At 39.5% G+C, this 27,145-nt stretch overlaps 3 protein-coding genes and 1 pseudogene across 5 annotated transcripts; 2 read left to right on the forward strand and 2 right to left on the reverse strand.

The window, feature by feature from the left end:
- Window positions 1-834: 834 nt before the first annotated feature.
- On the reverse strand, window positions 835-3,322 carry LOC117536169 (cathepsin S-like). Its single transcript, XM_034200930.1, has 8 exons — window positions 3,312-3,322; window positions 2,876-3,051; window positions 2,527-2,649; window positions 2,259-2,408; window positions 1,578-1,802; window positions 1,315-1,480; window positions 1,090-1,192; window positions 835-1,008 (listed from the first exon to the last, which is right to left on the reverse strand). The coding sequence occupies exons 2-8, from the start codon at window positions 2,993-2,995 to the stop codon at window positions 909-911; spliced, it is 987 nt and encodes a 328-aa protein (XP_034056821.1). The 5' UTR covers window positions 2,996-3,051; window positions 3,312-3,322; the 3' UTR covers window positions 835-908.
- Window positions 3,323-3,743: 421 nt separating this feature from the next.
- On the reverse strand, window positions 3,744-10,521 carry LOC117536137 (annotated as a pseudogene).
- A 1,565-nt stretch (window positions 10,522-12,086) lies between these two features.
- Window positions 12,087-16,605, forward strand: LOC117536145 (leucine-rich repeat and immunoglobulin-like domain-containing nogo receptor-interacting protein 1). 2 transcript variants are annotated; one of them, XM_034200893.1, is made up of 2 exons: window positions 12,087-12,424; window positions 13,570-16,605. In XM_034200893.1, the coding sequence occupies exon 2, from the start codon at window positions 13,601-13,603 to the stop codon at window positions 15,425-15,427; it is 1,827 nt and encodes a 608-aa protein (XP_034056784.1). In that variant the 5' UTR covers window positions 12,087-12,424; window positions 13,570-13,600; the 3' UTR covers window positions 15,428-16,605. The 2 variants fall into 2 exon arrangements, with proteins under 2 accessions (XP_034056784.1, XP_034056783.1); XM_034200892.1 differs by having other exon boundaries at window positions 13,593-16,605.
- Window positions 16,606-17,182: 577 nt separating this feature from the next.
- vps72a (vacuolar protein sorting 72 homolog a) lies at window positions 17,183-25,924 on the forward strand. Of its 2 annotated transcripts, none has more exons than XM_034200883.1 (6): window positions 17,183-17,565; window positions 23,392-23,544; window positions 23,771-23,891; window positions 24,053-24,247; window positions 24,793-24,937; window positions 25,047-25,924. In XM_034200883.1, the coding sequence occupies exons 1-6, from the start codon at window positions 17,449-17,451 to the stop codon at window positions 25,435-25,437; spliced, it is 1,122 nt and encodes a 373-aa protein (XP_034056774.1). In that variant the 5' UTR covers window positions 17,183-17,448; the 3' UTR covers window positions 25,438-25,924. The 2 variants fall into 2 exon arrangements, with proteins under 2 accessions (XP_034056774.1, XP_034056775.1); XM_034200884.1 differs by having other exon boundaries at window positions 24,071-24,247.
- The last annotated feature ends 1,221 nt before the right edge of the window (window positions 25,925-27,145 follow it).

The following is a 27,145-nucleotide window of genomic DNA, read 5'->3' on the forward strand; positions in this document are numbered from 1 at the left end:
GATCCAGGAACAGTTTCAGTGTCTTGGCCAAGAAGACTTCAGGTGCTCCATCCACGGGAATGAGTCCTCAAGAACAAAGGTTTCTGGTTTAATTGCAATGCTTACAATTTCTGCAGGTATGTGACAGGAGGCATGGCAACACTTGTTGCCATTTCCTCAGTCAAGGAAAGGATACAGTTACCCAAGTCCTTAAAAGGTCCCCTATTATACAGTTGTATCAATATATTATAAGTCTCAGATATATCAGCCCCAAACCAAACAAAATGGTGCTCTAGGAGGAGATTCAGGTGATAGGGGAGGGGGGGTTACCTTAGTTGGTTATTGGCTAATGGTTACACAAACCAAAAAAATCGTTATGACATCATAAAGTGGCCAAAATCTGATCTGCTCATTTTCAGACAGGTTTTTATATAAATGGATCAGGACAAAAAGTGAGTGAAACTTTTTTCCTGAAACTTTCAGAATCTCTTTACACAGAGGCGACGTGTTTATGTATAAGAAACATGAACAAGTGGATTTTGCATAATAGGTGACCCTTAAAGGGCCCTATTATGCTCAATTTCAGTTTCATATTTTCTGCTTCTATGACCATCCATGTTCAATGTTCCAAAAGTGCTTTATTTTTCCTCATACTGCAGCACCTTTTTTCACCCTCTGTCTGAAACCAGAGCCCAGTCTGCTCTGGTTAGCTAGGTGGCTCTGTTAACCACCTGGAGATGTCCTGCCATATAGCCCATCATGTTCAACATGTTGGAGCGCTAGCCAATAGAACTGCAAGTGTTACGTAGTGATGTCACGGAAATAAACACAAACCCACTACAGGAAAAACACAAGTTAAGGATCAAACTGTTTATTAAATTAAAACTCCCGTGGAAAAACATACATTTAAATATCAGGCCATCTGCTGATCACATGATGGGGTAACAAGCGTAGAGAGCAATCCCACACTGGTTACGTCTGTTTCGAGCCATCTTGATGTAGCCTTCCTCTCCATAGGTTACACCCCAGCTACAATTGAAGAACATTTAGATTATAAAACAGAAATAAAGTTTTATACATTCCCATTCAACGCTAAAATCTCAGACTCACCTATTCTTGACCAGCCAGTAGTCGTCTCCATTCTCGGTGCCGTAGCCCACAGCCAGCACGCCATGGTTCACGTTGTGGGTGCAGCTGTGGTCCCTGTACACTCCTGTAGGGTCACACAACAGGTAAAGACTTCAGGAAAACATTCACAAAGATCCCAACATTTTTTATGTAAACTTACAACCAAGGTTAAACTTGTCATTTAAGAGGTATTAAGCATCTTCTCACCATGACGGTAAAAGACAAACTTGTGCCTGGAGGCATCGATTGCTACAGAGATAGGGCCAATTTTAGCTAGAGCTGCCTTCAATGCAAACTCATCGCCCTTTGCGATAAAGGCGTAGCTTGAGCAGTTGGCGATGCGGTACTTTGGGCTATACTTGCAATTACCACGCTGTAAAGAAAGCAATGTTCAGGGGAGTTACAGTAGGGTTAAACTTTGAATATTTTAATATTGCAAAACTGGCACATTCATTGCTTAGGAATCTCACCCGGCCAACGTAGGGGTAAGATGCTTCTGAATTTATGCCTTTGTTTTGAATGACGTATTGGAAGGCGTTTGCCATGAAGCCACCGTGGCACCCACTGTTTCCGTACACAAGGGAGCAATCCACCAGATTCTGAGGACTGAGGGACGTCAGGGTGCCGTTTTTCTTCTTAAGTTGCCCTTCAAGAGCTCCAACTGCGCTGAAGGCCCAACAAGAGCCACATGAACCCTTGAAGAGAGAAAAGTTGATTAAACATGGGTCCAAATTGACACAAGCACCAGAAATCCTTTATTGGTCCCACAGTTTGGAAATTGTAATTGTTACAGCCACTGGATTTAAAAAAGGCAAATACAATAAGTACATTCTAATAAAGAGGCAAGCGCACCGTAATTAAGATAAATAACCATCCATGGTAGAATATAAAATATATAAAGCTGATTTAATAACCACAAACAGCCGAGTGCAAGTACAGTTTGAGTCGATTAGCACAGTGGTCCACTTTTAAGTCCTTGTGAATTATCCTTGACATCTTCCCTTCAAGAGGTTTTTCCTCGAGGTCAAGGAAAAGTGGATGTGATTTTTTTCCTTTAGTCGATTGCAGTCTTTGTCTTAAGCTACAAAACCCAATCAAGTCCTAATGTTCTCTGTTGATATGAACTGATTATTTAAAAAGGTATCCCTCACCTGCTGTTTGACCTCAGTTACCAGGCCTTCTTTCCTCCAGTCCAGTGTTGGCGGTAGAGAGACGTTGACCGCGAAAGAGTCGGGAGGACCCCTGGTCAGGTCAGAGGGCACGACGGTGCCCATCAGAGTGCCTAAGACCTCCTCAGTGGTCTACAAATAAAAAAAAAGATTGCAAGTCAGTTTGTCCATTTGTCTAGGTAAGAAACAGTTTCAAAGAATACATAATGAACATAGGTATGGTGTTTCAATCCAATAATAGTTTACTTACCAGGTCCCCCAAGTGGTTCATGGCCAGCTCATAGGAGTGCAGGCCCAGGGAGGTTTCCAGGTTGTGTACATTAATCATTTCCAAGTTGGATTCCCAGATCCGCCTGCGCCCCAGCTCCTCAATCTGGAAACACAGCACAGTAACTACATACGATACGAGTAAAATCCTCCGGACTGAAATTACCAAGAGGTGAAGACTTATACGATTGATAGGCATTTCCCTTGTAAAAAAGAGAAATGGTTACAATTTTAGAATTAATGCAATAAGGAGATGACCACTTCAATTGGCTTTCATGCCTAAACCCCAAACATTATTAAAGTCTTAAGATAACTTAAGACTTTAGTTTTACCTCGTGTTCATAGACTTTTTGATGAATCTTCTTCCATAACACCCAGTGTCGATCCAGTTCTGAACTGAGAATGGCCGATGCATATCCACACACGATGGTGAGAAGCAGGCTCCGAAACATCTCTGGATTTGGCTTTGATTAGACAGCTGCAGCAAACTTCACTGAAGCACCACCAGCTGATAGCAATTCACATTTAGAATCAGTTGAAATAAAATATAAATCCATGCATTAGTAAAGTGTATTTTTTAAAGAAACGTGTACATGCTGGTTACATTTATGGAAAGCAAAAAGTAGATAGAAGAAAAGTGATTTACCAAGATAAAAAGGCAATTATCAATACATCATGCACTTATTGGAGAGAAACAACAAAAGTAAGCATTGAAAATAAACGCCAATCATGCTTATTGGAGATCAGAGATGCTAAAATATGACCAACCTGAGGAGATCACTGGGGGAAAGTGCAGGGAGAAGCTCAGGGTTTTTATAAGCCACCATGCCCACTGCACACCTGCAGCTCATTAAACCTGCAACACGTGGTTTCTCCACTTGGGGGCAGCACTAAAAAGAACATAACACTGACACATAATTTCCATGGATCTTTGCCTTTTTTAGGCTGTTAGTAAAGCAGCTACGGGGCAGTATTTCATTGATCTGGAGTCGTGTTTCTAATGAATGTAAATCCAAGCTTATTATTGTTTCAGCTTTGAAGGAAGTATCTGCCCCTTTAGCCGCAAAATGCTCCGACAATAGCTGTTTGGTGCTGGGCAGACTCCTTCTCTTTGTAGTCTGCTGCTTTCAGTTGAGTGATTAGCACATTTAGATACATTAATTAAAACGAACTTTTTCTGTTCATTATGCTCAATGTGGTTTAATGTTTCAAACAAGAAAGGCCTACAGTTTGGAAAATAGTATAACGTCTAAGGAAGAACAGCAAGGGGAGGAAGATAAATGTGTCACACAAAAATCAAGTTAAACATCTCTACAGTATATTGTTCACCAAAACCAATAAAGAATCAAGAAGAAGAAGTTTATTAACAACACCCGGCCATAATTAGGCCGTAATAAAAATAACTGTATAATACTTTATCTAAATATGACAACAGTAATAATATTTTCTTCCCGTGCCACCCTTCATAACAGGCAGAACACCGATATTTAGTTTATTCAGAGTTTAATTAAATCCACAAAGTTCACTGAAGCAGAGCCAACATTTAAATACAAACATTTAAATAAACACATTGATAACATGAAGAGAACTCTATCTTCAAAATGAACTTTAAGAAAGGAAACACAGGCATTTTTTTATTTGTTGTATCCACCAGTTTTACTTCCAGGGTATCAGTGTCAGTGTTACAGGTAAAAAACAAAGAACAATGTCTTTGTTATCTAATAAATAACAGCGTGGGGTAGACTGCAAAACTGGCAATACCACAGAGGTTGTTCTTGTTTCTTGCAATTCGAATGAAGCCTTCTTCTCCCCACGAGGTGCCCCAACTGCAAACACATTCACATTCACATGTAATATTTAATATAGGTCATACACTTCACATGTGGGATAAAAACAATTGTCAAATCCTGTGACACTTTTTAGCCAGAAGAGACAAACTCACCTGTTCTTCACGAGCCAGAAGTCTTGTCCTGCGTCTGTGCCGTAACCCACGACCAGCACTGCATGATTTATGAACTTTGCGTTGCAGTTTGGTACATTATATAAACCTGAAACATGCATAAGGTTTATAAAAGTGGTTAAGAACATTTTAAATATTGACATGCTCTAAACTCCCTCCTGTCCAGCCACACAACCTATATGGATATTGTAAAGATAACACATTAATATCACTAAACACAGAAAAAAATGGGCCTGTTAGCATGAATAAAACATCTGATTCATAACTGTTAATAGAGTAAGAAGAAATTAAAACATTTTTCATTTAAGACAACACTGGACCAATACAACTATAAGATACAGGACTTAACACCTGAGAAAATAACACTTAATGTAAGTGCACCACCGTCTTTGTATCCCTCTAAATATCTAATATAATTAAATATGAAAGTGATTTTGTTTTTATGACTGTAACTGAAAAGACCAAAGTTATGATGAAAAGACCAAAGTTTATTCGGACAAATTCTAGTTTTGTGAAGTATTCCAGTGGTGGATTGATAATATCAACAGAGCAAAATATACATAGCTGCAGAGTTGGGCCTTTTAAACAATTTCTGAGAAAACGATGTTGTAGCCTATAGAAGATTAGAAGCAAAAGGGAGACATACTACTTGAAGCATTTGATTTCACCCCTTAAAGAACCTTTAAAATGGTCATAAGATTAATGGAGCAGGAAATGACTGCAAAGCCTGTTCTGTTTTCATCAACCAAAGTATAAAAGATACCATACTGCACATCCAATGTTTAAATGTCCATGAAGCCTCACCTCCTCTGTAGAGATGGAAGGATTTCAGCATGGCGTTCAGGGCCACAGCCCCTCTGACGCCACGGCAGCCTGCAGAGCCCCCTCATCCCCCCCAGGGAGGATGTGGAAATCAGAGCAGTAGCCGGCCTTTCCTCTGACTGAATACCGACACTTCCCGTTCTACAAACACAAGTGAGATTTACTAATTATAATATGTATCCATCTATTTAATCAACCTGTTAAATATGTTGTACGTTTTATTCTCTTAAGCCACTTGTGTGGAAGTGTATCTTGATTTTGTTCTAAGGGTGAATATACATCAAACAACAACACAGTGTATTATTTGTATTAAAGGTGGGGTAGGTCATTTTGGAGAAACCAGCTCGAGTGCGCTAGAATTTGAAAATACACAGCCGGAACAAATCTGCTACTTCCTTACAGAGCCCCTCCTCCAACACACACGAACGCGCACATGACCAATGAGGGCACGAGATAAGTTTGTGCACAGATGGAAGGCTGACAGGCAGGTAGGCCATCCAGTTATTTTAGCCGGGCCTGCTAAAATGATTGGTCGTGCTTTTTACAGCACTACGGCTTCCACAGATGAACTTTTTTATGGATTTTTTGTTAAAGCACTTAAGATATTCATTGCTATCAGGATGTTAAGAGCATTCCATGGAATATAAGAAAAAGTGTATCTTGAGCCGGTTTCTCAAACTTACCTACCCCACCTTTAAGTATGCAGAGTGATTACAATGCATGTATACAGCGTAAATATTAATATACAAATCTACATTTCTCATATCATCTCAGCTAGAAACAGAGTTTCATTCTGTATTCAACACATCTGTCAAAACACAAATCCAGCTCTGAAATATAATTATAATTAAAATTAATGTTTCATACATAGAACAGACTACATAAGTATTTAGGAAATATATTTGGCATGATGGTTTGTCTGTTTATCAGAAATTCTCTTGATGGCGGGTTGATTTGGCAAGTAAACTGACTAAATGCAAAATATAGAAAAAAACAAGAAGAAACTACAAAACTGTAAAACAATACTTTAATACGATAATTCTTAATATAACAACCTTGACAGTTAATTCCTTACCTGGTGTTCGTAGGGGTAAAACTTCTCTGAGTCCACGCCTTGGTTGCGGATGACGTAGCTGAAGGATTTGGAGATGTATCCTCCTCTGCAGCCGTGGTTCCCGTCGCTGGTGCTGCAGTCCACCAGGTTCTGAGGACTCGGGGGAACCAGGACTCCTGTTCTCCTCTTCATCTGACCCTCGAGAGCCCCCAGAGAGCTGAAGGCCCAGCAGGACCCACACATCCCCTTCCAGAAAGATAAATGATTGCCACTGGTTGTTTATTAGCTCTTGTTCCCTCAATTTAAAATGGCTGATCTAAAATGATTGTTCACCTGGTTTTGGACCAGACTGACCAGGCCCGGGCTTCCTCCAGTCGACACTCTGAGGCGTCGCTTAGCCACTCGGTTCCTTTTAAAGTGACATTTCTGAAATCAGCTGACTCCTCCAGCCTCAGGCCGTTCAGCTTCTCATTGACTTCCTCTGCTGTCTGAGAAAAGAGGGCTGATAGATACAGTGGGGCAAAAATGTATTTAGTCAGCCACCAATTGTGCAAGTTCTCCCACTTAAAAAGATGAGAGAGGCCTGTAATTTTCATCCTAGGTACACTTCAACTATGAGAGACAGAATGGGGGGAAATAATCCAGGAAATCACATTGTAGGATTTTTAATGAATTAATTGGTAAATTCCTCAGTAAAATAAGTATTTGGTCACCTACAAACAAACAAGATTTCTGGCTCTCACAGACCTGTAACTTCTTCTTTAAGAGTCTCCTCTGTCCTCCACTTGTTAACTGTATTAATGGCACCTGTTTGAACTCGTTATCAGTATAAAAGACACCTGTCCACAACCTCAAACAGTCACACTCCAAACTCCACTATGGCCAAGACCAAAGAGCTGTCAAAGGACACCAGAAACAAAATTGTAGACCTGCACCAGGCTGGGAAGACTGAATCTGCAATAGGTAAGCAGCTTGGTGTGAAGAAATCAACTGTGGGAGCAATTATTAGAAAATGGAAGACATAGAAGACCACTGATAATCTCCCTCGATCTGGGGCTCCACGCAAGATCTCACCCCGTGGGGTCAAAATGATCACAAGAACGGTGAGCAAAAATCCCAGAACCACACGGGGGACCTAGTCAATGACCTGCAGAGAGCTGGGTCCAAAGTAACAAAGGCTACCATCAGTAACACACTACGCCGCCAGGGACTCAAATCCTGCAGTGCCAGACGTGTCCCCCTGCTTAAGCCAGTACATGTCCAGGCCCGTCTGAAGTTTGCTAGAGAGCATTTAGATGATCCAGAAGAGGATTGGGAGAATGTCATATGGTCAGATGAAACCAAAATAGAACTTTTTGGTAAAAACTCAACTAGACGTGTTTGGAGGAGAAAGAATGCTGAGTTGCATCCAAAGAACACCATACCTACTGTGAAACATGGGGGTGGAAACATCATGCTTTGGGGCTGTTTTTCTGCAAAGAGACCAGGACGACTGATCCGTGTAAAGGAAAGAATGAATGGGGCCATGTATCGTGAGATTTTGAGTGACAACCTCCTTCCATCAGCAAGGGCATTGAAGATGAAACGTGGCTGGGTCTTTCAGCATGACAATGATCCCAAACACACCGCCCCGGCAACGAAGGAGTGGCTTCGTAAGAAGCATTTCAAGGTCCTGGAGTGGCCTAGCCAGTCTCCAGATCTCAACCCCATAGAAAAGCTTTGGAGGGAGTTGAAAGTCTGTGTTGCCCAGCGACAGCCCCAAAACATCACCGCTCTAGAGGAGATCTGCATGGAGGAATGGGCCAAAATACCAGCAACAGTGTGTGAAAACCTTGTGATTTCCTGGATTCTTTTTTTCTCATTTTGTCTCTCATAGTTGAAGTGTACCTAGGATGAAAATTACAGGCCTCTCTCAACTTTTTAAGTAGGAGAACTTGCACAATTGGTGGCTGACTAAATACTTTTTTGCCCCACTGTATATGCCATGCACATACAGTACATTTAACAATTTCAGCAGCAGTTTGAGGACATGATGAAATATATATCAGCATTCCTCAAAGTCCTCTTTTTCTCCCAAAAGTTTCTCTCCAAACTTTTCATCCTCGAATCTCCAACTATAGCCCTCTTTTGAAATATTTATTTTAGAATCACAGATCTGCAAAGGAAGTTTGTATTTGTGCATGTAGTGTCCCTCAGACACCAGCAGGCAATCATAAAACTAACCACAAGTTCCTCTGATTCAAGTTTACACTTCTGCCTTTAGGAAAAAGAGAACAAAATAGACCACACTATACTATGTCATTTTTATTTGAACTCAATAAAGCGCCACGCCAAGCCTTTAACTCGCCCCCCATTTTTAGCTGTCTCCTTTTGTGTGGGCTTCAGATTTGACTAGTTTTCTCGCATCAGCACAACAACTCTGTAAAAATGATAAGAACATTTTAGCCTTCCCCACATACAGTACGTCCTTCACGTGTTCATCATCAAAGTAAAACATGTCTTTATTACCTTCCAACACAGCCTAAAAAATGCCCTTAGTCTCTAGGTTTTGACTCTACAAACCTTTATCAACACTTCACTGAGCATAATGATTAATGTCCTATTCAAGTAGTGTTTCGCATGTACACCAACCCTTTATGTAACTTTATTAGCCCTCCCAGATGCACTTTACTTAATAATGGTCCATAATGAATGTCCAGATTGGCCCAGCTATACTGGATTAAATTAATCAGATTGTATAAAGCGAGATTAGTGCTATTCTATAGTTTAGGATTTAGTTCAGCCACGCAGGGTGCAGGTTTAATGCAGATTACCAGTGTTGGTCAGTGACATCAGTCGCGTGCCAGCAGATGTCAATGAGTGTGAACCAGCTTTAATGTCCAGCAGCGAGAGGAGTCAGTGAAGGGACATCATGTTCAGGGTGAGATATCTGCCTGTTTACTATCTCTAATCGCTCTGATACATTTCTCTCTTAAATAATGATGACATGTTCAAAAATGTTGAGCACTGTATGCGTGCTTCGGTTTGGCAGTAAAATATCTTGTTGAATATATTCAGACTTGAAAGATACAAAGAGCTCTTTTATGGTTGATTCAAGGCTACTTCAGTAAGCTACATTCAATAATTGCTTGTTAATTTGAATTAGATAAGATTAGATTACATTTTACTGTTGACTTTCTCCAGACTAAGAGTCGAGACGTTTCTGTTTTGTGAAGGATCCAGTGCTAAGAAGTTTACACAACCTGTTTTTTGAGCAGTAGACTGAGAAGCAGTTTTCCTACCATGTCAGAGAGATGATTGAGTCCCATGGTGAAGCTGTGGTTTCCTGCTGAGGCCTCCTGGTTGTGTCTCAACACTAACATCATGTTCTTCTCCCACACCGCTCTCCTGAACTCCATCTCAGTCTGAAACCAAGACACAGGCTAAATGATCTGATAAAGTGTGTGAAAATGTGTGTGTATGGTTCTGACATTCTTACCTTATTATCATAAACCTTGCGATGTTCAATTTGCCATTCCTCCTACACTTTATTTAAGGCAGACGAAGAGTGGGTGAGGATCACAAACGGCAAAAGCAACACGGCACAAAGTATATGCATCCTGCAGAGGGAGAAGCAAAACTATTCATATTATAAAAGCAGATTATCCCTTTTTTATTGTAACTAGAACACATTTTTTGTTATTTAAACAGAATTTCTTTAGGTCTTTTACTCTTAACGTCGCTTTGAGTTCTGCATCAACAATTGGACCATTTATTTTCTGATATCTTATGGGTTAGGGTGCAATAAAAATATCAACATCTAAACGTTGACATATCTTAGTTGTTGTTCATGTGCACTGTGCTCGTCGAGTCTAAAGAGAAGACAAACACAACTTTAAAACAACCAGAGAAAATCCGGTGCTGTACAACTTTGACTCAGGAAATGCAGCAGAAGGTTTTTAGCTCAAATCAGTCTCACTGTAATCTTTGAGCTTCTTTCTCAGCTAAACTTTTGTTCTTACATCATTAGCTTTTGATATCTACTCAGAATATCAGTAAAACAGTCTCAATGCATTACAAAGAAGATTTAGCATTTACCTTTTTGCAGAATTATCCGCAGGGGAGAACGTGAACAAAGAAAGTTTGTAACGGACCAGAAAGCCTTTCTCCCTTTTTAGAAAGAGGAAGTATAGCTTCCTCCTGCACTCTGTTGCTTGTTTTTTGCTCGGTCCTTCTGTTCATCTGCTCTCTAACTTGTCATGTGAATCTAATTTACAACCAGCTGCAGAGGCTCACAATACCTTTCCACTACCAGAGGTGGAAGTTATAAAAGTTACATGATAGTAATATATAACAATAATAATAATTTGTTATCTAAAAATAACTGTAATAGATTGATAGAAAGAGATAGGCCACGCATTTTCCACCATTTTCTGGTTCATTATTAAACAACACATATCATTGAGTTTGTCATTTACACATGAGAAAAACTAATTATTTGGCAGAAAAACAACAATAAAAACACAATACACATTCAGTTTGAACTTTCTCTGCACAAGAAACCATCAAGTCACTTAATATCGGAAGAACTGCAGTTATTAATTGGGACTAAAAGTTAATGCACGCGCCTAAAAATGGTCAAACAATTTACCACTGTAAAACCACAACTATGTGTTGTTTTCTTCTTAGATTTTTTTCTCACATTTAAAAAAATACATAGTGTTTTGATTTGTGAACTTGAACGGTGCTGGTTGGCACGTTTTGATGCATGCCACTGCCACTTATTTTCAGTCACTATGCTAAGCTAACTAGCTGCTGGCTGTATTGGTGGCTATGCTGGCTTAATGATGTGGTATCTTCTGATATAACTCTGTAGTAAATACAATTGGTGTATAATATTTTTTCTATAAAGATGCTGACCATGTCATTTGCAATGTCGCTGGGTAAAACTTGGCTGAAGACATTTGTTGCAAATCATCTCTGTAATCCCCATTTTCACTTATCTGTGTACTGTACTCTGTCTAATAAAGAGGAGGGAATAACCTATAGACATCACAGCAGTCACCACCACTGGGAGCAGCAGTAACGAAGCAAAAATAATGATAAAAATACATTGTGATATAGGAGTTTTAGGAGCTCTGATTTGTCCAAGACTGTTGCTTTCGTCACTGATTTTGCCTTCCGATGTTGGACAGAGATTTTGCTGATGAAGGCAGATTCCCCGGGGTACCAGATGGTATGTGACTGACTCAGCACCGTCTCTTCTTCTGTGGTGATCGTGCACCTTTTGTTTCAATACACACCTCATAATCCTTCAGCTGAGCAGAAAGTCAGGCAAATCTGTGTTATTTTTCTATTGCTTATTGAAGGGAGTGTTGGCATATCCAATTGAGAAGTGGAGCAGTGTTGGTGTAGCTCTATCATAAATGTAAGAAGGAAATTATGTATTTTTGGGTTAAGTTTGACCTGTCCCCACCTTCCAGCACTACAAATCAACAGTTGTGTCTTCATCGAAAGGCTTTAATAGACCAGAAATCTGAAAAAGATCTGTATTTCTAAGTGTCAGTGCTTGAATTCATTCCCATCTGGTGTTTGTGCCCAAATCTCTTCATTTGGCTGACCTGTGTGCTACCTCCTGTCATCCAGTAGAGTGAGTTGGATGCAGCCCAGGAGCTAGTGTATATAATCCCCCAGCATGCACCTAGCACACACACACGTCCATGAGCCAGGTTTGTGTTGCCATGAGTACAGGGAAGCAACAGGGGAACAGAACTGCAGTAACACGCTTCCTCCGGAGCTGAATAATTCAGAATGGGAGGATAAGGCTTTCTCGTTATGATATGTCTGTCTCTTTCTCTCACACTGCAGGTTTCATTTGGATGTATTTCTGAGGTGGACCCGAGAAGACCAAAAAGATTAACCCTGCTCTGAGAGTTATCGTTCTTTGTGTGCATGTTTACAGAGACAATAATAGAAAAAAAAAATTGCAAAATGGTTCTACCTTTTGATCACAAAATTGTTAAAATGGAGCTATCACAATGACAAGCCCTCCAGACTGAAGAGACGGTGAGTTACAATGTTTGATTTTCTCACTCTTACATCACTTCGTGGTACACGAAGTGATTACAATTACATTGTTCTTGAGCTCTCTAAAATGTTAGGACCCAGGAAATAACTGTGATTTCACCTTTGTACACTGTTTTCACTCTCAAGCATGTATACGCTCTCGGAGGAGTTCAGGAGGTGTCAGTCTTCATCACTCACTGCTCTGGGGAGCGCCTACAGTATTGCCCAGCTCTATACCCATAACTGTGTCTAAATAAAGTAAAAACCTAAAAATGATAATCCTAAACACAGCAATAATTTATTTTGTCATAAATACACTCTATTGAATATAACACGTTTCCAAAAAGGCAAAAATCCAATGATTTAAGTGTAAAATGTTTAGTGAACTCTTTGAAATGCAAAAGTTAAATATAATGTTAATGTTAAAATAAAAATATTTACACAAAATCCTCTTTTGCCTTAGTGAACATGCTTACCTATTTTTTCCTATTTTATTTTTATTTAAACACTGCTCTTTTGGCAAATAATGTATGTATATAAGAAATATTACTACTAAATGCAGTCTTTGTCTCTCTGTCCCTCTTGTCACATGTTCTATAGTGTTGTGTTGTTTAATACAACATGTGAAAAGATCTGAGGTGGCATCACATTTTTTTTCCAGCACTCTCTTGGCAATCTAAATAACACATTTCAGTCACACATTTTGTTTGATGAACTGATTCTGTTGAATTGCTACCTAGCATTCTCGTTTCCATTTTTAAAGGAATGATGTCTGTTTATATATCATGTCAACATACATTTTTGCATGAATTATTTGAGGAGATATAGTGTAATTACTGATATCTATTTTACAGTAACTGACACTTTTATCCCAGTTGCAGTTAAACTTCGAGCAGTGTTATAAAACCATTGGGACTGGACATCCTGTACAGAAATATATTTTTGCTTTTACTGCGCCATAGTGGTTGATTTACTATTGGTTCATATAAAGAGAGAGCAACTTCTCACATAATTCTGGATCTGAATATCAAGAAAATACCTCATGTGAAGCCTAAAAGTTTTAATAATCATTATTTTGAGTACTATTTATGTTTTGCAAAATGCTCTCTATTTTCAATGATGTATCCTTCTCACTCTTTTATCAGCTGCCTCTCTCTCTAACACACAGGCCACCAGATGTTTGAGGGGATTGTCGTCCACCAATGGCTGTGCTGTGGAGCTCTCTTCCTGTTGGCAGCGGGGGTGGCCTTCTCCTCTGAAACCCGCCGGTCGTGTCCACAGCCCTGCCGCTGCAACACCGTGCTGCAGGAGGTCAACTGCTCCGATGGACAACTCACTACAGTGCCCAACATTCTCCCGCAGAACACTAAAATACTAAACTTGACACATAATAAGATCAAGTCTCTGGTGCAGCAGCAGTTCCAGACTTTGACACAACTTTTAGACTTAGATTTGAATGACAATATCATGGTTTTAATTGAGGTGGAAGCATTTATCGGCTTGCAAAGTCTAATAACTCTGCGTCTTGCTCACAACCACCTAAAGATTATCCATGTGGGGGCGTTTGACGGTTTGCCAAAACTAAAGTTACTGGACATAAGCAGAAATGAGATCCTTGTTTTTCTCGATTTTACTTTCCGTGACTTAACTGCCCTTCAGTTTATTATAGCAGCAGATAATGACGTAGTTTTTATTTCTCGTCGAGCTTTCACTGGCTTAACCAGTTTGCAAGAGCTGCATCTCGATGGCTGCAACCTCACTGCCGTGCCGACAGAGGCGCTCACTCAGCTTGGCGAGCTGAGGAGTCTTCATTTTCACAGATTGGGCCTCACAACGCTGCCAAACTACGCTTTCCGTCAGCTAGAGCATCTCAAGGAACTTGTCATTTCTCAATGCTGTCTGGAGAATCTGTCAGGAAACAGTCTCTTTGGATTAAATCTTACATCCCTGACTATTAGAAACTGCAACCTCAGTGCTGTCCCCTACACCCCTTTGCATCATCTTGTATATCTTGTATTCCTAGACCTTTCTTTTAACCCAATTACATTCATTTATGGTAACCTTTTTGGAGAGTTGCTCCGGCTCCAGGAACTCCATTTGGTGGGGGGGTCATTGCTGCGTATCGATATTGGAGCATTCAGAGGTTTGGCTCATTTCAGACTTCTGAATGTATCCAGAAACCTTCTCACCACACTTGAGGTGGGAGCCTTCCATTCAGTGGACACCCTGAGAAATCTGGGACTAGACAACAACCCACTAGCATGCGACTGCCGCCTGCTGTGGGTGGTGCGAAGGCGACCATATCTGGAGTTTGGCGGAAATCCACCGACTTGCAGAACCTCAGTGCAGTTGCAGGGTTGGTATTTTCTGGACTTTACTGAAGCTGAACTCCCAGGTCTGCTCACATGTCGGCAGCCTCGTATTCTGAACCACAAACCTCAAGAAGTGAGAGTAGATCAAGGACACACAATGGTGTTTGAATGCAATGCAGAAGGGGACCCTGTGCCATCGGTCACCTGGATAAGCCCACAGCTAAAACCTCTATCGCCCATTGGCAGAATACGGGCTCTCTCTAATGGCTCGCTGGAGGTTCGCTATGCCCAACCTATGGACAGTGGTGCTTATTTCTGTGTGGCATCTAACGCGGCAGGAAATGACAGCATGCCCGTCAGCCTTCATGTCCGAGCCTTTCCAGCATCTTCCAAAAAAAACCTCCGTCTTAAAGGCTGGTTTGCCTTTCCGTCCGCCTCGCCAGGTGTGAGTGGAGACCAGAATATCTCATTTGATGTAAAGACGTTACTGGTAGCTGCAACCATTGGATTTCTTTCATTCTTCAGCTCTGTGAGTGTATGTTTCATCTTCATGCTCTTCTGGAGTAAGAGTAAAGGGCAAATAAAGCACACAGCCACAATAGCATACGTGCCACGAAGTGCTGAGTCAAGTAATAACGGAGGGAAAGGCAACTATATGGAGACAAGCAGGTTCACCATGAAACTAATATGAGTCAATAAAAGGTTTTTATTTTGCTTGATTAGATTACGTTTTAATTAATTTAATTTCAAAGCATGCAAATGTATGTCCAACACACACTGAGTGTTAATTACTCCGTAAGCATGTAAGCTAGAGCTGCAAAAGGGAAAAAAGTAAAATGTGCTGGCATGATTCTAGATGTTAATAAGAGTCTAAGTAACGTTTTAGGAACATCTAACCACATCAGTTCCTGTCTGTCTCTGACACAAAAGCTCCACTATAACAAACCCTGAATGTAAACCAACCAAAGTAAGAAAGATGTAATTTGCATATTGCATTTGCTGTAGAGATGTTGATTATTCAGTTAATTGCATGTTGATTATATTGCTTTGTTGATGTTTATGTATGGCAACAATTTAAAAATGTTAGTTTTGTTCATTTGGTTTCCGAAGAACAAGCGATATGGTTTCTAAAGAACAAGTGAAATAATTATGATGGACGTCAGATGTACACAATACTTGCATCTATATTGCCTGCCATTCAAACTCAATTTGGTTATATACTGTGCTGGTATTCTAATATTGTCACATTTACTGCTGTACTCATTATTAATAGATGTATATCCCACACATATATTAAAGAATTCTTTAAATTCCCAAAATAAAGCACACATCAAATTAAATTATTGTGCTGATTTTTGTTGTGGTTATTAAATGGTTATTGGTCAAAATGTACAAAGGAATAATCAGATGCCTAAAGCATCATGTTTGCTTTGTACAATTCTTAATAAACAAAATATGAATGTAAAAAAAATCAATCACCAACTTAATATGAAATAAAGCATGAATATAGTGAGTGATATTTCCAGAATGTTCGTATACATTTATAAGAGGCAGATTCTTAAAGGGCTTATGCTATATGGGACGGCCAGGACCATCGAGGAGTTTGAGCTTCTGTCCTTAGGATGTCGTAATAGGCCCCCAACAGGAGAACAAAGAAATGATACATCTCCTCTCCCTGTGCTGTTTCATCCTTAGTGATTTTAATTTGCTTAATAGCATATGTACCCGGGCTGCAGTCCTTGTACATTTGCATTATTTGTATTTGTACTTTTATGAATTTACATTTCCCAGCTTTAGCTCTGCACTTTATCGTGTTGATGTGTCACTGATGTTGTGCTTTCAAACAGAATAAATCATTTCTATTAACACCAATGGGTGGCTGTACTGTAGCCTGTAGCCTAGGCTTTAATCGGAGGGTTGTTGGTTCGATCTCTGGTTGCCTGGTCCCTGCTATACATGTAACATCCTTTGGCAGGTTATTAAACCCCAAATGGCTCTGTTTGCGTTTGAATGTTTATCCTTCCTAATAAGGTGTCACCTTGGGATTTACCACCAGTGTACTGTATGATTGTGAGTTGGAATTAAGTGGTGTGCTAATACTAGAAGAGTGCTATGGACTGTGTATGCAGTGAGCACACAAAAAATTGTATTTGTATTTTGTTGAAACAAGCCGAATACCAAGACTATTCACTGCCACAGTGAAGTTCATATAATGCTGTTGCTATGGCAATAGATTACCTTTCTGCTGGCTCCATGACAACAGTATCTAACATACATCGGATGTGTCCACCATTCTAAATGTACCGGAGCCAAATTGTTCTGTGAATGAAATAAATAGATATAAAATCAATATAAGATCAAATTGTACACAAACGAAGGTACCAATTGTATGGAATTGGGAGGAGTTTTATTTTGTATTGTAGCCCGGAAGTGCATCAACTGCACCGGATGTATTGGTTAGGTATTCCTAGTGGTTAGCATTAGCTGTGTTCTTAGCTTGTTTTACTACAGGTCAGTAATAACGAGCACTTTTTAGGCCTATTAGCGTGAAATAAAGCGTATTTATAACTCAAATAAATATGGGTACGAACAGATAATTGAGTAAGCCAAAGGTAAAAGCGGTCCCCTAAAAACAGCCTATACCGATAGTTATCTCAACATTAGCTAGCTAGATACCGAAGCGTGTTTTGCCATTGTTTATACATCACAGTCATGACTCTCGCGGTGGACCGGGAGCAGAGGAAGACTGCGGGAAACCGCTTGTCAAAATTACTGGATGCTGAAGAAGAGGATGATTTCTACAAGACCACGTATGGAGGGTTTGCCGATGTGAGTAACAAAAACGGACTGGTACAGATTAAACCAGCTAACTGTAACACGTTAGCATCGCCTCTTGGCTAGCTTGGTCCCTTGAATAGCTGGTCAAAATACTGAGCTTTATTACATTTCATTTACATTATCGCCCTAAATGTACATATTGTCAGATTAAATCATATTAGGCTGTTACTGTCTACAAGTATGCAAAGTTACTAAATGTATTTGTTTTGTTGTTTGCAAGAATTAGCATCATAATATACTTTATGTACCAAAAGGGAAAGTGTTCATTATGCAGATTGGACCATTTCAGAATAATATATATTGTATGTTTTGATTAGAATTATGAATGTGTTTATCACAGCTGGTGAAGGTGCAGCTAGTTTTAATGACTTTGTATACTGCAGGGTAGCTTGTGAATTTACTCCAGGTGTAACTAAAGTATTATTGATTGTTGATTATATTTCACATTGTTAATCCAAATCTGTAATGTAAATAAAGGTATCAAATAAATGTAGTGGAGTAAAAGTACACTTTTTACCTTTTGAATTGTAGTTGAGTAGAAGTACAAAGTAGCAATAAATTATAATGCTCAAGTAAAGTACAAGTATTTCAAAAATAGTAGGCGTGTGGATGAGTGCGTTGGTGTTCGGATCAGGGGAGCACAGGTTCAAACCCCACTGCAGTCAGCATGTCGTTGTGTCCCTGGGACACTTCACCCCAAATTGCTCCTGTGGGGATTGTCCACAGTATTGAGTATGTAAGTCGCTTTGGATAAAAGCGGCTAACATGTAATGTAATGTAGTACTTAAGTACAGTAGTTGAGTGAATGTACTTAGTTACTTTACACCACTGCTAGTACCCATCTTCTACAATGATTTCAATTGGAAACCATTCTGTTGAAGGGTTAGGTAGGGTAGGATAGGTAGACACCGTAGGTAGAGCTAATTTGATTGAGGTGTCTTATATTTAGTCTTCTCTTCTTGATACATTTGGATGAATATACAAATACACTCCAACAGACCCATTCTATGGTACTGCTGATTTAACCTTAATCAATTACTCTGTTGAACAGTTTGAGGATTTTAATGATGTGTTATCTTCATGGACGTAGCATTTATTGCAAGGCTGTTGTATAACCTCTAGCTCGACAGTCAGCCTATATTTAAGAAAATCATGACTTCAGCAGGTGTTGTTCAGTGGAACAAAACCTGTTGGGTGTTTCTCATGTCTTAGTTCAAGTGTACTTGAAGCCACTGTAGAAAGAGAAGATACATGAATTCTCAAAGATGAAAGAGATATATTTACCACCAATATGAAACACACCAAAGGACACTTCCACAAAATGTGTCTGCAAATGATTCTTGTCATGTAAACCACCATGCCCGGTGATTCATCCCAAACTGTGACCACGACTCCAATATTTCCTGGCCGACTTTATCTTGACAGCTGACAAATTTGTGAAGGCTGTTTGAGAGTGCCAGCCTTTCCTGCGTCACACTCTTAAAGAGAGAGAAAAAGCTTTCAAGGCTTTAGGATTTATGTGTATCAAAAGATGATATGCTATTATTCGACATTCAAGTAACTTTATTTACATTTAAAGAGTGGTATCTTCGATTTAAAAACCTGTCTCTGTAATTTCCAGACAGATGCTGGTTCAAGGGTCAAATTGTTTGGGAGATTTGGCAACAGCTGCTTCGGCTGTTCTGACGTTCAGCTGGAGTTGACAAGAGTAGCTAGGAAAAACAATCGCAAACAAATCCTGAGACGCCTCAGACCTCTCTGCTGGCAATTTGATAAAACAGTGCGACCATGCTCCTGCACAAGCTTCAATTTGAGGTCTAGTGTGATTTAAAAGGTCAGAGTATTTTCTACGTGTGATTAATGTTGGTGTTTTTCATCTAATTTTATTTGTGCGTGCATGTTTTGTCATGATTTTCCCGTCATAATTAAATAACAGCAGGATGTGTGTTATCTGTGCACTTAGGCTACTCAGTATTCAATAACATATTTGTTTTCCTCCTTAGAGCGCCGTTATTTGTATCTTGCTTTGAACATCTCAGACTAAATGCAGATTACCAGGACTCTTTTAAAAACATACTGCTGATGAACAATTACATTAAAATAACCCACTTTGTCTACTCTTTGTAAATACACTCCATGATGAGCCTGATGTTTGTATCACCTTGAGATTTGATTGCGGTTAAAACAAAAGCATAGAGAGAGCCGCTTCCTTAAAGGAGACCTATCATGCTATATTTAAATGATATAGTGTATGACCATACCTATATAAGGTATATTTATACATTTTATTTTTCAAAATACCAAACAGATCATTTTTTAGCCATGCCTCGTTTCGCTCATTTTCGCTCTTTTCCAAGCCTGTCTTTGAAAATTCTGAGCAGCAGCTGACCACGCCCCCTGCAGAAGAGGGGGGCATGAGCCGGTGAGAGTCACGTTAACATGCTTGCTGTGATTACGAGTGTGGAATAAACATGTCATCTCAGAGCAATGCATGTGTTCAAGCGTATTATCAATTTGATCCAGAGACTGACCCTGAAGCAGCGGAGGTTTTGGTGGAGGTGGAAACATCTCGGTTGCAGCAGGACGTTTCTGAATGGTTAGTTGACAAGCTGTTGTTCCTATTTATTTTACTCTGTTACGATGCGTGCTACTTATTCCGTTCATATTTTGGCTAATTAGCAAGAATGCTATGTGTACAGTTTATAACTTAGAGCTTGTAACGCAAAAACAGCGATACATATATATATTTATAAAGGGAGACATTCATATTTTCAGCATATATACAATGGCCTCATTGCGTTTATTAATAGTTTAGTCCTTTTCTTCCAACATCGTGCAACAACCGTTGGAAAGTTCAATAACTTAGGGTGATAAAAAGTATAACTCCAACAACACCTCAGTTGTCAGCAGTGTGTGTAGTTTCATGTGTTTTTAAAAGCTCAGTTATTGACTTCTTTCTACAGGTGTACATGTGCAAATTGCGCCACGATGCCTTCTGAACGGAGAATGTGTGCTGCATGGAGATACCACAGGTAACATTTTTGATAGCTTCACTAAGTTGTCTGTTTAGAGAATACATTTTTAACATGTCATTCAATATATCTTTATCACACTAGGTGTCAAGACGGATGCAGGAACTTGAGGACTCTATAACCTGTGGTGGACCATCCTGGATTGGAGCCTGTGTGCCTGAATGTGTTCTTCCTGCAGAATGCATTTAATATTTACAGAGCTGAACATGGTGGACTACAGTTGAGGCAAATAGAGCAGTGAGTGGTTTGTTTGTTTTGACTGAAAGTGTAAAACGAATGCTAATATTGTTCATGGAAATAAATACTGGTGTATATGGCTTTATGCAATCTTTCATTGTACATGTACTATTATATATATATTATTACACAGCAATGGCATAACACACCCATGTGTACGACAAAAAAAGTCCACACACAACCTTATGCTTTTGAAATCAGAATATTCTTTACCCATCCAAACATGAATAATCACGACACATTTGATATCAACTCTGAACTTTATTGTCAAAATGAACGGTTCTTTGAACCCATAAAAAAAAAACGAAATGTACTTGTATTTTGTATAAATTACACTAAATATTTTTTTTAATGATTTCAGGCGTCACAGGTATCTAGCCTACAGAAGCTTTGTGAGCTGGTGCTGGGGCTTCCTTGGACGCAGGATCAGAGTGGTGATTCCGGTCTGCGTTGTCCTCAAGGAGGCAGGAGTTTCCTGATCCGCAAAATGTCGATGTTGGGTTCAGACAGCAGCCAAATTGAACCGTGTAGCATACCCGGCGATGACCTCGTCCCTGTCAGGTCGCTCATAATGGTGCAGGGTCCACAAAGACTTGGTCGAAGATGAGGTCCATCAAGTTGGCCACGTAGCCTGTGCAATGTTTAAAAAAAAAGCACAACAAAAAATGTGGTTTAGATTAGTATATGCATGTAAAAAACTGAAAGTTCTTTCTAATTTTATATTTGTAAATAGTTGTATAATAAATATTTTAAACACTTACGGAATGTGGGGTCAGTCTTTACTGGTTTTGCTCTGCATTCTCCCTTCCTGGCCTTTGGGAACTGCAGTTTATACAGAGGGTTTCCAGGGGATGTAGTGGCTTGTGCACGCTCAGCGTTTTCATTGTAGTGCAGGGCTGCCAGGTACAGTCTTTCATTTCCGCCATGAGAAAAAAAAATGTAAATAATAGCAAAGGATGTACAAATTGTCACTAATTAGTAAGTATGTGAGGTGCTGGCCTGTAAAGAAGAAAACATAGTTGGAACAAAATCATCTCAATTTAGTATTCAGGATGAGAAAATACTATTTGGATAAATATCGTCTGAAATCCCAAAAGATGGGGCTTAAAACTCTCTATTTAGCAAAGCTCTTTGCTTAGCCTTTTCCAATCTGAGTTAGTTTTGAACCGTAACGTGCATGCTGTGTTTCTGACTCAATACAGATGATATGTTGGAGAGGGGCTGAGCTCAGTAGACTGACTGTAATGAGTGCTAGCCACTAATTAGCCTGTTGCTAGGTAAGGCCTTGTCAACAACAACAACATACCAACGGGGCTTTAGCTCCGTTTTACTCGTGGTGTGTGTCCCCCCTCGCATACATACACACAGTGTTGTATCCTCACACACCCCCATTTATATTCATGTGCGCAAACAAGTAAACACACAAAAGCTTTTACATATAACGCTGCAAAAAACGGCATGTCTCATTAGCGTAGCGTAGCTTAGCTTACAGATCGATGATATCTGATCGTTCTTACAGACTACAATCACAAAAGCTTTTACATATAACGCTGCAAAAAACGGCACTTACCTACAGAAGATTACGTTTGTTATTATAACTTACTCAATATGATTTTAGAGGACACAAAATACTAATAAATAGGAGAATAAATACTTGTGTTATCGGCTAGGGTGTGGCTTTACAGCCTTCACACAGATGGCCATTACGGCAGTATGTCTGAACATGTTAGCAAATGCCTGATAATTAAAATAAAAGACAAAGCAAAGACTGCGGAGCGTACAATATAAAATGTTACAAAAACATATAAACACCTAACCGATTACTATTTGGGTTTGAGGCGACATTGATACGGCAAAGCTACATGCTACATACTACAAGCTAGAGATAGCTTTATCAGGAAAAACACCGCTAAATAAAAACTTACAGCTTCAAAATTGGATGTGTCCTCACTGGCCTGCTCCCGGATGGTTGGTATTGATCCCGGCAATGCACGTGGCCGTGGCTCATTCCCCTGATAGGTGGAGAGTTGACCAATAAGCAGAGCACGTCTCTTTGTGACGTAGGAAAGTGTTGAAATCTGGATCCGTTTTTTTCAGATCCGTTTCAGCCACTTTTTTAGAGATTTGGCGAAGGAGGAAAATAGAGAGGGTTGTGTTTTCTGACACTTGGTGAGTTCCCTGGAACACCGGGGACACATATTCATGTATAAAAGACGTCCAAAGGTGCATTTTGCATGATAGGTCCCCTTTAATGTGATTTTGTTTTAGATCTGTTTGTGTGAGTGGCGTGTGTTTCTCAATTAAAAATAAATAAACTGGCTTGTTGTATGGGAGAGATTTTACCTGAGTACATCTCATGGTTTTCCAATATGCTTAGCACACATACGTGTCACAGAACCTCACTGAATTACACTATGCTACACTTGCCTATTTAGTTTCAAACTGGTGGCACATCCATTATATTTACATGATAACATAATTAAACAGAACATTAAAAAAAGAACTGTCTATAAAATCTATTTCAACATGATTAATACATTTCTTTCAGGAATCGGGAGATGATGAGTATCATGGAGAAAATTCAGAAGATGAGGATGTGGTGGACAGCGACTTTGACATCGATGAGGGCGATGAGCCAGACAGCGACAAGGAGGACGATGCACCTAAAAGGAAAAGCCGGGTTGTTACTAAAGCATATAAGGTAGGAACAATCATTTTATATTAATATGTAAATGAAATTATTTCATCAGTCTATATATATATATATCTGGGAGACCTTTTATTAAAACGACACTGCAGCGTAAAATGACCTGTTCTTGTGACGTGCAAGTATTTTTACTGACAGATTTACAACATGAACGAAGAAATTCATACATGATTGAAATAGATCATGAGTTAACAGGATTTTTGTCTTTGTTTAATCCAAGGAACCAATAAAGGTGGCGAAGCCCAAACCAAAAAAACCCTTGGAGGAACAGAAGAAGACTGAGAAAGTTAAAGTTGAGCTCAAAAGGAAGATCCCACCAGAGTTCCAAGATTTTGGTGAAAGTAAGATTGCAAAAAAACAAACACAAATGCCCACACACTTAATGATCCAAAAACACTTCACTAAAACGGTTTAACACATAAACCATCACTTCATTAGCACACACTGATTACATCACAACTGAACTGTTTCAGTACTTGAACATTATGAATAATTGGATTAGCTGTGTATCATTCCTTAGCGCGGAAGTCTGTGCGACAGTCAACCAGTGAGCATACCCGAAAGACAAATCTGCGCCTGCAAGAGCGTCAGGATGCCCCTCGGAGGAGGAGGGGGGCTCATCGGGACCGGCCCCTCACCCAGGAAGAACTGCTGGCCGAGGCCAAAATAACGGAAGAGCTCAACATCCGATCTTTAGGTGAGAACATGTTATTCAAGTTAATCAAATATAAAGATATTTGGTCCCAAAATGTTCTGTCTTGTGTTCAGTACTTTTGTTCAATCCTCAGTGTGTATATAGTATGTGTTTGTGATGACTCAAACAAACAAACATGTCTGACTCTTTGCATACAAAAATAACATTTCAAATATTATTTCATCGGCGGATAAATAACAATATTAATTGTCTATAACATTTGAATAAAGCCTAACAATTCAGACAGACATTAGGCCTGTTTTAGTTATTTGCCGTGTCAACTGCATAACCTCTCCAACGCGAGACACTAATGGCCTTTCTGTTGATGATTGCAGTATACATAGACATTTGTAATGCAAAACAGATGCCCCTAGCTGTATTTATAATATATGTGAATCAATGTAGTCCATCTGTTTGGCAAATGGATAAACAAAATCTTAGTAAATACCATATCATGATGAATTTAACCATTTATTTTATGCTAAATAAGTAACGAATATGTATGAGTTGAAAAGAAGATGACCTTGTTCATTTTACCGACTGTGTAGAGAACTATGAACGTCTGGAGGCGGACAAGAAGAAACAAGTCCACAAGAAGCGGAGATTTGACGGACCGACCATCCGTTACCATTCAGTCCTGATGCCACTCGTTTCACATTTGGTCCTAAAAGAAGAAAACGTTGATGTTGAAGGGTACGTTTCATATGATCTACCTTAATTGTTTTACACAGACAAAGAGCATATCGATTTTTAAATTTTTTTTATAGTTTAAAGTATTTTTTCAATTTCCCATCTACCAAAGGTTGGATCAGGACGTTCCTCAGACTGCAGCACAGAATCCCAGCACGCCGTCCCAGCAGCCTGCGGGGGGGCTGTGCTCCCGTACTTATATAACGTTCAGCGAAGACGAAGCCTTCGAGGCGACGTTCCCACACAGCGGCCAGTCGAGCCCCCCGCTACCCGTCCAGGAGGTTTGTCCCGTTACCCACAAGGCCGCACTGTACCGAGACCCGGTGACTGACATACCGTACGCTAACACACGAGCCTTCCGCATCATCCGAGAAGCGTACCGTAAATACGTGGCAGCTCATGGATTTCCAAACACTTCGGGTGCGGTGACAGGACTTGACTCCTCAGCAACAAAGAGCTCCCGCCAGAAAATGGTTGTCAAGCAGAGTGCTATGGCAACATAGATTAGTTTCAGAAATAATTTTCAAAAAAGGTTTGTGCTTTTTGTTATATGTATTAGTTTAGGCAGAATGACTTCACATGGAGTCAATCCCTTTTTTTATACAACTGTCAGGCATTCAGCTGTCAATGTGATTATTACGTCAAAGTCGGTGAAACAATTGAAGGCAAACACCAGTACTACTGTTGACTGGAGAGAGCATGCAATTACAAGAAGTAGAACTTACTGAAAATCAAACATTACCAAAACCAAGCAGGTGGTGCTTTCCTTCAAACTGCAAACAATCTTATCTTATCTGTAGTACAGTATCACCCTGATAGAATACAAATCTTGTTGGAATGAACAAAAAATAATCCCTGATTGGCTTTAGATGTAGGCAGACTTTTGTGTTTTTCCTTAAATGAAATGCCTTTTTTACTGTCAATATATCTGGGCTCTACAAATGTACATATTTCTCAACAAAAATAAATATTTGAAACATTGGAAAAATACCTATTTACTATTTCTACAAACTCTGGTTTATAACACATCAGTCGCATGAACAACGGCTACACTGAAAAGATTCATCATCTTAGCATTCCTGTTTTCTTTTTATTTACTGTTTTTTTAGCCTGTAGTTGTGTTTTACAGCTTGTATCACTCCATCCATCATCATAATAAATCTAATTCCATCCCAAATGCCCTTCACAACCTGCAATCCACCCTGAATCTAACCATATAGTGAGGTTTGTGTGTCATAATTAGATTAACCTTGGTATCAAAATAAGTCAAATTACGACATTTCGATTTTGCTTTTTTAAAACTTTGATTTACTATTCAGACAAATGCCATTACTGAAATTACAGGAGATCATTTCGGGAAAATTGGGCCCAGGAGTTTCATTTACTGCGTCTATCTGCAGGTCATTGTGAACATTTTAATTATTCAAAGCTGTTATTGCTCATTGCCAAATTTGAACAGACTCCATTTTCTGTCTGTAAGGTTTGTTATTGACAAGACATCTGATGAATGCCAGCCACATAAATCACATTACAATATAAAAACAAGCCAGAGGAACGATTTTGAATTAGTTTGAACTGGCCATGGAACTATAATAAAAAGCTGTTATTTCTGTTCTTGGTAAATAACATAATAGAAAATTGTTTTTTTTTAGCTCCAGTCTCAAGTATCCCCACAAACAATACTGCTCTGTTGGTCCCTGTAGGACCTTGAAATGATGTTATCTATATTTATTCTCTCAGGGCACAATCACAGAGCAACAGAGTCGCGCTGAACAACACTGAGTGCTTGACTAGCGTGTCACCTCTGACCCCTCGCACATTGAACAGAAATCCCTCTCCCCTGCACAGCGTGGTGTAGCTTTTGGCCATCTCCACCAGTCTGTGTTACATAAAGCCCAGTGGGACAACTGTATTGTAAACATTTAATCACCCTGGTTTCAAGGACAAAAATAAAACAAGTGGCATTCACGTTGTTTCTAATATTAGTGTTATTTTCAGCCGCTGCACAGCCCTTTCGCCTTTTACACTTCAGCCGGACACACCGATGACGGTGAAATGTTTGTAACGGCTAAACCAAAAACAAACAAATCAAATGACAAACAAAAAAAACTACTACTGTGGAACCAGATGGTGAATCGTACTCAGAGAACGATCCATTGTCTAGGCAAGAATAATGTTTGTGCTTCACTTATTTTCCTGGGTTTAAAAAAC

The sequence above is a fragment of the Gymnodraco acuticeps genome, unplaced genomic scaffold (genome assembly GCF_902827175.1).
Source record: "Gymnodraco acuticeps unplaced genomic scaffold, fGymAcu1.1, whole genome shotgun sequence".
Taxonomy (NCBI): Eukaryota; Metazoa; Chordata; class Actinopteri; order Perciformes; family Bathydraconidae; genus Gymnodraco; species Gymnodraco acuticeps.

Bases quoted from the DNA above. Each gene is read 5' to 3' on its own strand.
- LOC117536169 (XM_034200930.1), bottom strand. From the start codon at position 2,995: ATGTTTCGGAGCCTGCTTCTCACCATCGTGTGTGGATATGCATCGGCC. The intron at 1,481-1,577 runs GTGAGATTCCTA...CTTTCTTTACAG, and splicing joins CTTACCCCTACGTTGGCCGG to CGTGGTAATTGCAAGTATAG. The intron at 1,193-1,314 runs GTGAGAAGATGC...GTGACCCTACAG, and splicing joins GTTTGTCTTTTACCGTCATG to GAGTGTACAGGGACCACAGC.
- vps72a (XM_034200883.1), top strand. From the start codon at position 17,449: ATGACTCTCGCGGTGGACCGGGAGCAGAGGAAGACTGCGGGAAACCGC. The intron at 24,248-24,792 runs GTGAGAACATGT...CCGACTGTGTAG, and splicing joins GCTCAACATCCGATCTTTAG to AGAACTATGAACGTCTGGAG. The intron at 24,938-25,046 runs GTACGTTTCATA...CATCTACCAAAG, and splicing joins GAAAACGTTGATGTTGAAGG to GTTGGATCAGGACGTTCCTC.
- LOC117536145 (XM_034200893.1), top strand. From the start codon at position 13,601: ATGTTTGAGGGGATTGTCGTCCACCAATGGCTGTGCTGTGGAGCTCTC.